Consider the following 8,532-nt stretch of genomic DNA (forward strand, 5'->3'; position numbering starts at 1 on the left):
GCCTGATGTTCCTGGCCAAATCCACTCACCGTAGTGGGATCTCGTCATGGAGTTATAGATAACCCTGACGGAATATTGGTGCACACTACCTACAACCGTAATTACATCCACAATTTCACATATAGTGATGGTTTATTATCGCAAATCGAACCGGTGTTAATATAGCTAGCCCACATTAACAAAGTCTACGCTATGGCCATCTGCTACCATGATACGACAGTTCTATGAAATGTTCAAGAACAGAAACAAATACTTTAACTCGCGCAATTGTATTTTCGTACCCTAATTTCGCACCCTAACAACAATTCTCAACAAAGCAAAGCACGCTCAAGCCAACATTTACATTAAATCCATTTTATTCTCGTCATAAAACGCCAGTATCAGGCATGACTAAAGCTTGGCGACATGGGAGAGAACGATTAAGTTAGGCGGAAATACCAATGACACCTACATCGCATTAGTTAACTGTTTGATCTAAGTACACGAAGAAAGTACGGAATGACGTACCGCAAGCAGGGCGGGGACCAGCGTTGCCCGTCTTCAGAGAGTCGGCGTGTCCACCCTTGCCGAGATCGTCAGTGCCACCGTGGATGACGATAGTTCGGCCAAGAACACTCTGAGGTCCGATCAAATGGATCAAACTGTCAACAGTCGAGCCTTTGGCAGTGCCCAAAGCGTCGGTAGTGACATTGCCGAGATCGCCAACGTGACGGACCTCGTCGGTCGGGGCCCCGTGGGTCTTGCCGAACGGGTTGAAGTGGCCACCGGCAGAAGTGCAGCCGTTGGTGTTGTCGCCGAATTCGTGGACGTGGAAACCACGGAGAGCGTTAGGGTCATTGCCGACGATGTCCCAGGTGATGGTGGTGGGGGCGCCTTCATGGGTCTGCTCGAAGGTAACAGCGCCCGAGACGCCGGAGTCTCCTCGGAGAACAGCGACTGCGATTCGAGTTAGCTCAACTCTCTGATACTCGAATTCTCCCGTTTGAATTTAAAATCGGCTGAAAGCCAGCGCATGATGTGCGAAATAACGAGGAGATTTATCTTCCATGTCGTCACACCCGCCTTCGCTCTCAAACATAACCATCACTTCAATCGAAAACGAGCCAATCATAATTCAGTCTCAAAAATACATACCAGCTTTAACCATTGTGATGATATGTGAATTGAATTGCGATGGCAGAAATGTGACTCAGAGACGATCGGAGTGAATGAATGGCACGTTAGGAGGAAAGACGGACAAGAGGCTGATGATTATTATACCCTTTCTCAGAACTGCGAATAGCACTATTTCGTCAGCGAGCCCCTTCGCGTATGGCCAATGCCGTCACTGAGTCTAGTTTCTCTGACCTTCGCCGACCCTGTTACAATTGTAGTGAAAGCGCGACTATTACGGCATTTCTCACTTCCCACTTCCGCAGTTGAGCAATCTGGGGTAAAGGGTTAGGGCTAACGGAGTTCTTTGGACCGCGGCCGTAACTAGCAGTTTGTTGACTATTGTAAGCAAGCATGGTCGAGCCACTCCGGCGATTTGATTAGTGCGTGCGTCATATCCATTGAACTGCCTTGAAGTCCGCTGTTATTGACAGTGCCGATATGTGCCATCAGTCATTCGATAGATTAACATTGACAGAATGTTGATGTAACATCCTCTGACTTATTGCCAGACAGACCACTCCATTCGTGCATCGTCCGACGCGAAACACAGAACTCTCGGGGAGGCTGACCGATAAACTATTATTGTGAAATATTAATGAGAGTAAATATCTGACAGTTAGGACAGAGCCATGGATATATGCGCGCAGGGAATCGTCTTCATCCACACAACGGGAAATAACCAGGCGATGTCTTGGAAAAGACAGATTATATTTTCTTCCACAGAGCACAATCTTTTCTTACCCCAGTACCAAACTTTTTACATTCATACCTCAAAAAATGCAACATGATACTCACTCTTCGTCCGGTGTAACGTCGCCATATTCCCAAATTCCCTTACGATCTCTCTTCGCATCCTCAATAACTTTTCTCAAATCTGCCAGTTCTTTAGATCCAACATACCCCCTCTCAACACCCCGTCGGAGCACTTTGTCAGACGGCACATACACCCACCCTTCTTCTGCCAATTTAGTATTAATGCTCTTATCGATATCGCTCGCCTCGAAAAGCGTAGTCAGCGACACACCATCAGCCGTACTTCCGTCAACTACCGCGACGAGTTTCTGAGGCTCGCCGCCAGCGGCGAGGAGCGTCTCCGGCGTCGAGAGGACAATGTCATAGAAATAGTTGACTGCATCGTCGAGGTAGTCCTCTTGGAACTCAGGCCATTTGACCAACGACAATTTTCCTGCCTTTGCAAGCGCAGGGATGCCAGAGAGTGTCGGTGAAAACTGAGACGGCAAAGTTCGCAGCTTGGCGAGTGGTGCGGAGGAGACAATCAGTCCGAAGTCGATGGATGTGATACTGGCTTGCTTGCGCAAGTTATCAATTTGCGTCACGCGGAAACGGCCGAGGGACTTGGTACCGGGGATCGGATACGCCACAAGGTCGTTGTTGCGGGGTCGAGTGGAGAGTGCAGTGGGCTGTTGAGCTGTTAAAGTACTCGTAAGCGTAGAAAAACTACCGACGGCTATTTTCTGTGGTTAGTATTAACCATTTATAACCATCATGCAAGTACGTACTTTCATCAAGAACGACATAGATGAAAGAGCCATTTGGCTCGACATTAGTTACTGCAACATTAAGGTACTCCCTCTTTCTCGCCGATCCCTCGGTGGCCATCGCAACAGGCACTTCAACTGCCTTAGCCTTGCCCTTGTCTTCCTTCCATAGACCCTTTTTCGCAGCCTGAGCCACGTCTTCAGCAGTGCGGAACTGGGCCAAAACAGCAGCCTCCTGCGCAGAATATTCGTCCAGTCTCGCAAGGCCCTCTTCCAACAACGTCTTCGCAAACGTATCCTTGGTACCCGGAATATGCAATAATCCAAAAAAACCTCCGGAGCGATCAGCATGCGTAATATCAATCTCGACATCCCGCTGCAACAACTTGCGCGCAGTGAAATCCTGAGCTTCCTCGCCAAATGCCTCTGATTTCTCAGGCCCAGAGGCTCCACCGGGGTTTATCATTGCGACACGAGGAGTCGTTACGCCCGCGAGGACGAACTTGATTCGTGCGTTCTCGCGCGGCAAAAGCAGTCGCAATCTGCTACCGGAGTTGACGTACTCGACAATGGCCGGAACGCGTTTCTGACGCAAAAGCGAAGGTAAGAACGCGGATGCTCTAGCATGAGATTCCGAAGCATTGACAATGCGCTCGGCGGGTAACGTGACCCCGGAATGGAAACCTTTCTTTCCCTTGACAGCTGCATCCTCCTTTTCAAGTAACTCGTCCCAAATCGGACTCCGATCTTCTACTTGATCTTTGCGATGCCTGATCACGGTCGCATATCCATTCTCAACTAACAAGGCTGCTAGATCGGAAGAGCCAGTAGACTGGCCAGTGGCTCTTGCAAGCTCCACAGTCGCCATATCTCGTTCTTCAAACTGCTCTGACTTTGGCCGAGTGTGCAGAATGACGACCTTGACGTGCTTGCCAATCGCTTTCTTCCTCACAAACTCGCGCGCGGCATTGACATACGGAGCTTGCTGAGCGTCGGTTTGTCTCGGTCCCCGAATACTCGCCAACTGGACAATCTTCTCTTCACCGGTCTTCGTCCTCAACGACAGCGTATCAGCTGATATCACGCGCGCAACCGTCGCCGTGAAGGATTTATCCGACTCGGCCCCTCCCTTAACACCTGGCACAGTGACGCCGTGCCATAAATTAATACCCCTTGCTTTCGCTGTCTGTTCGGCTGCGCGAAGCCTGCTCATGTTCGCTGCGCCGAGGAAGTTGCTCTGCCAGTCGCTGACATGGGCCAATCCGCTCTCGAGCAACTTTTCCGAAATATTACCCGCCGGATGCAAAAGGATGCCGACCAGCACACCTTGGTTCGACGCACCGAGGACCTCGACTTTGACGTTGCGTTGAAGCAAGCGCGCCTCAACATAGTATTTGGCGGCGTCACCAAGTGGCTCCCCAGGCTCCGCCGCAGCGTCGGTTGTCGAAGCGGATCGCGGGGCACGGACACCTGCAATCAGAAGCGGGACTTGGACGTGCTTCCCGGGAAGTAAAAGCCTGACAAGTGTACGATCGCCATTAATAATGCGCTCGACGATTGCGTCGATTTGCTGTCCCTTGTACCTGTCCGCAAACCCGGCCGGGAGGTCGTTCACTTTGGTGTAAGAATCGATCTTGGGTGCCCAAAGGCCGACAGCGCCTTCCTTGGCCGCTGCCTCGAGCGAGCGGTACTTCTCGAGAAGTTCGTTAGGCTCGGCGGCTTCCTTGGCTGTGGTCTGGCGGACACGAACGGTGCCGGCGGAGATCAGTTGCTCATTGACGGAGACCTTGTCGGGGAGGTAGACGACGCCGTATTCCCGGTTTGTATTCGGGATGGTGTAAAGGACTTCGCATTGCACAATTTGACCGACTAGTTGAAGACGGAGGTGCTCGCGGGACTGGAAAGCGAATGGCTGCGACTGTTAGCTGAATTGAAAGAAGGCAGGACGATGGGACAGAACAAAAATGGAGGCGTGCAGACAAGCAATCAGCATCGAGGCAGCACACTGTGAATTGTCAATCACCAGACAACGAGGGATACATGTGGGAATCCCCAATTGGAAGGGGAGACATGGTATGGCTCGGCATGTCTTAATTTGCTCAAATCCTCTCATGCGATCTTTGCCTGTCGTCCATCCTCTCATCCACGCATGAGAGCTCTATAAAACAAGAAAACATACCTCATCGCCTTCGTCTCTCTTCAGACGTGGAGCAGTAACATAGGCCAGCGAAAAAGTGCGCTCAGCAGGTACTTGTCCCGGCTGTGGAGGGCGCACTGTGGTGAGCAGGAGCGTGTCGCCTGACAAAGCAGACTTGACCTTTGCGGCGAACAACGGAGCCATGGCTGCTTCAACTGGACCAGAGGAGAAACGTAGATGTTATGACAGAAAGTAGAAAAAGTGTTCTGCAAACAAGAAGGATCACAGAGAAAGAAGAATGCGGATGGATTCGAGATTGAAAGTTGCTATGGAGTCGGCTCAGAGCTGTGCGACGCGTGACTGGCGCCACGTGTATACTTACCTTCTTCGTATTACCGGCATTGCACCAATATTTGTCCGCCATGGCGACACTGCGCAATCGGTATCTGGAATCAGTATCAGTATCAGAATCAGGTACCTATAAACCAAGAATTGCATCAGGAATCCATTCAGGGACTGAGAGGATGAGACCGCTGAAGAATTTGCCACTCTTAGGTGGTCGCAGTTGGTAGTATGGGAGCTATGAGGGCCCTGGTGGTGATTGAAGCCACGTTGTCGCGCAGCCAGGCACGCTCTCGATCCACCAGAGTATTCAGAGCGGTTATACATACATATCTACGTATTACTCTTGGTACTGCTATCCAATCTGCCATGGCTCTCGGTACTTCCATCCAACGCCAAATATACTTGAATAACGTGCCTGAATTGTGTAAAGTGGACGTGAACTTAAGAATTCTACGCGAAACGCGTGGTAGTTATTTATCATGTGCTTAAGGGGAAGTCATTTGCCATTTCGTACGGGAGCTAGCATTAGGAATACAATATATATCAAAATCAAATATGGTTGTAATATGGCTGTGAGTGCTGTGAAGTGGGGATTAGCTTGAGATTTGGCTGTTGACTGCAAGACGACCGACGTCATCAAAACGTATTCGGCAACAACCTCTTGTACAACGAAGTTGCGGAATGTATACACTAGATAATTGCAATACAAATCACGATGGATACATTGAGATGGTAGCGTAAGTCGCGCCGCAAAGTACGCGGTTCGGTGCAGTATTTGGTTGTGGGGCTCGTTTCTCGGCAGTTTCGTGCGCGACAATTTGCCTGATTGGTCTCCTTCCCCATAGCAGTTGTTTGTATACGTATTACTGCACAGCCGTACAAGCGCATTCAGTCAGCTACAATTCTGGACATTGATGACGAATACTCGCATAGTTTGTCTGCTTTATTTATGTATGTATATAACGCACACAATTATCTATGGGTGTCTTCGGTAGCCACACGCCGCACATCGTGTGGTCGCTACACTTCATGGTCTTTCCTTACCTGCATTTATGCCTTAATTGTCATGAAACAGCCTCATGCTGAAAAGTACGCCGGGGAAGGGAACGGCGTTCAGGGATAGGGTTGGTTTCTGCGGCGCTAGCAGTGCTGCGCCTCACTGGGACCCTCCGGACTGCCTCTTCCGCACTAGTGCAGCGATCCCCGCCCAAGACTGCATAAGTTGGTACCACGTTGCCACCATCATGCACACATTAGACTTAATAAATGTGCGCATAACAGGCGCCAAAACAATATTGGAGCCGCAGGGCGTGTGTGAGTGCGGCGGACAATCTGCCCTAACCCTTCACGCTTCATTCACGAGGCCGAGCCGCCCGCGCCGCGCCCGCCGCCCTCCTCTGACGCTTTTTCGTCGTCTTCACTCTCCCTCTTCTCGTCAAAACAAGCAGCCATCACTCGTATCCGCATCCCTTCTTTTGCGAATTTGCATACGCGCACTCACCGCCGAATGGCCCATCTGAGCGAATACCAAGGCGCCATCGCCCTGCTCGACCTCGATCGCGGGTCGTCAACCGCTACCGCCGCACAACAGCGCCAGTCTCCGCAACACCATCATGCGCCGCTCCCGCGCATCGTCATGCCAGAAGATGACTCTCAGGACGACAGGCGAGTAACTCGCCATCGCAACCGGACCTCCATCGCGGACCTGCTCTCTGACTCCAACGAGCACGACCAACAACAACAGAACGGCCATCTCCAACCTCCGCACATCTACACAAACAGCGCTAACCCCCCGATCGACACCCAGCTGCTGTCCCCTATGTCCGCCGTCTCGGTCACGTCCCCGTCTGCTATGTCCACCCTTTCCAACTCATCATCGGCCTCGTTTTCGTCCGCCGCGACCTCAGTCTCCGGTGTGTCATCGAACGTTTACGCATACGTCCAGTCCCCAGTCTCGCCTATCGCGTCCCACCAGCAACTCACTCCCCAGCCGCAACCGCTCTCGCTTCCGTCGTTACCATCCGTCATCCATCCCGATGGGGGATACAGGCACCACGCCACCGATCCCGCTCTCTCCGGGGTCATCCCTGCCAACCCTGTCCGCACTGGTGCGAATGCAAATGCCGAGTACCGTCAAGCTAGCGCTCCTTCTCATGGCCAGCAGCCGTCGGCTTCTGGTCACAGTACCAAGCGCGAGAAAGCGTCATCCTCTACTGCATCTGTTGGCTCCCCCGGTGCTTCGTCCGGACAAACTCCGTCCGCGTCGCGGCCATATAAATGCCCGCATGCCGGTTGCAAATGGACTTTCGCACGGCACTCGGACCAGCGACGGCATCTACGATCGCACTACTCTCCAAACTTCCACTGTCCATACTGGCGGACCGATCCAACCTGCCATCGCAATGGCGGCGCCTTCAATAGATTAGACGTTCTCAAGCGGCATTTGCGACTGGTCCACTTCGTCCAGCTCAAGGATACGGACGCAGGATGGTGCCGACTGTGTCAGAAGATGTTTGCCTCTCCAAGAGTATTTGTGGAGCACTGCGAAAAGTGCGCGGATTCGGTGCAACCAACTGAATGGAAGAAGAGTGCCGCGGAAGGTGAGCCAATGCCGCCTGGTATGCCGTCCGAACGCGCGTGACGAATTTTTCTTTTTTTTAATACCGTGAATACGTCACGTCAGAAAAAAAAGTTTGTTTTAGTAGTGGAATGGATTTAATATTTTTCCAGGTTTTTGTGATTGTACACGTGTAAAGTTAGGTATCAATTATCTCTATTCCGAGTATGTATCTCGCGAAGCGCTACTTTTTTGTGTGAGATTTATGGGATCTCCTCTATGACTACTCTCTTGTACAATTTGTTGGTGTCATGTGTTCAGTTTTGTTGCGTGGTAAGGTCGTCGTGATATCGGGACTGTTTTTGAGAGTATTGTATTGACGTCTATACTCTTACTCTTCCTCTTACTATCGGAGTATGAATGTGAAGAACTGTACGGTATTTAATTTTAATATATCTTATTTAATAATATGTAATTTAGTGTGTATAATGGCGATTACGCAGATAGACATAACTCAGCCGCGTTCCTTGCGGCCCAGTAGCGGTAAGCGGCTGTGTGTTCCACATTGTCAATATGTCTGGCGTTTACGGATGCGAAGCAGTTAATAATTGGCGTATACGTTACAGACTTACAGTATTGTGATGGTGATCACGATGATCCGCGAAGAATTTAATGATCAATGTGTCATTAATCAATGTGGTCGATGAGCGCGATATGTAGCTCGTGCTGTTCAGTGTAAACGAACCTGGTGATTATACGTTAGTCCCGACAATGGTGCATAACCCTAACCCCAATAACTATGGAATTCATACCTATGGTTGACATTTTCGGCCAACCGA

General features: G+C 50.7%; 3 protein-coding genes across 3 annotated transcripts; 1 reads left to right on the forward strand and 2 right to left on the reverse strand.

The window, feature by feature from the left end:
• Positions 1–294: 294 nt before the first annotated feature.
• On the reverse strand, positions 295–1,572 carry V1508DRAFT_67175 (superoxide dismutase). The gene is made up of 4 exons (XM_066942997.1): positions 1,261–1,572; positions 1,135–1,208; positions 508–936; positions 295–447 (listed from the first exon to the last, which is right to left on the reverse strand). Exons 2-4 carry the CDS (start codon positions 1,145–1,147, stop codon positions 425–427), a joined length of 465 nt encoding a protein of 154 aa, XP_066796851.1. The 5' UTR covers positions 1,148–1,208; positions 1,261–1,572; the 3' UTR covers positions 295–424.
• Positions 1,573–5,082, reverse strand: V1508DRAFT_67174 (uncharacterized protein). Its single transcript, XM_066942996.1, has 3 exons — positions 4,834–5,082; positions 2,676–4,566; positions 1,573–2,623 (listed from the first exon to the last, which is right to left on the reverse strand). The coding sequence occupies exons 1-3, from the start codon at positions 4,993–4,995 to the stop codon at positions 1,947–1,949; spliced, it is 2,730 nt and encodes a 909-aa protein (XP_066796852.1). The 5' UTR covers positions 4,996–5,082; the 3' UTR covers positions 1,573–1,946.
• Positions 5,083–6,546: 1,464 nt separating this feature from the next.
• V1508DRAFT_414745 (uncharacterized protein) lies at positions 6,547–8,163 on the forward strand. Its single transcript, XM_066939969.1, has one exon. It carries the CDS (start codon positions 6,644–6,646, stop codon positions 7,775–7,777), a length of 1,134 nt encoding a protein of 377 aa, XP_066796853.1. The 5' UTR covers positions 6,547–6,643; the 3' UTR covers positions 7,778–8,163.
• Positions 8,164–8,532: the final 369 nt, after the last annotated feature.

Source organism: Lipomyces doorenjongii (genome assembly GCF_038497915.1).
Source record: "Lipomyces doorenjongii strain NRRL Y-27504 unplaced genomic scaffold V1508scaffold_15, whole genome shotgun sequence".
Taxonomy (NCBI): domain Eukaryota; kingdom Fungi; phylum Ascomycota; class Lipomycetes; order Lipomycetales; family Lipomycetaceae; genus Lipomyces; species Lipomyces doorenjongii.

Coding starts and splice junctions, on each gene's coding strand:
- V1508DRAFT_67175 (XM_066942997.1), bottom strand. Junction 448..507: donor TGGTCCCCGCCCTGCTTGCG/GTACGTCATTCC, acceptor AATGCGATGTAG/GTGTCATTGGTATTTCCGCC.
- V1508DRAFT_67174 (XM_066942996.1), bottom strand. CDS start 4,995: ATGGCTCCGTTGTTCGCCGCAAAGGTCAAGTCTGCTTTGTCAGGCGAC. Junction 4,567..4,833: donor AGAGAGACGAAGGCGATGAG/GTATGTTTTCTT, acceptor TAACAGTCGCAG/CCATTCGCTTTCCAGTCCCG. Junction 2,624..2,675: donor CTATGTCGTTCTTGATGAAA/GTACGTACTTGC, acceptor CACAGAAAATAG/CCGTCGGTAGTTTTTCTACG.
- V1508DRAFT_414745 (XM_066939969.1), top strand. CDS start 6,644: ATGGCCCATCTGAGCGAATACCAAGGCGCCATCGCCCTGCTCGACCTC.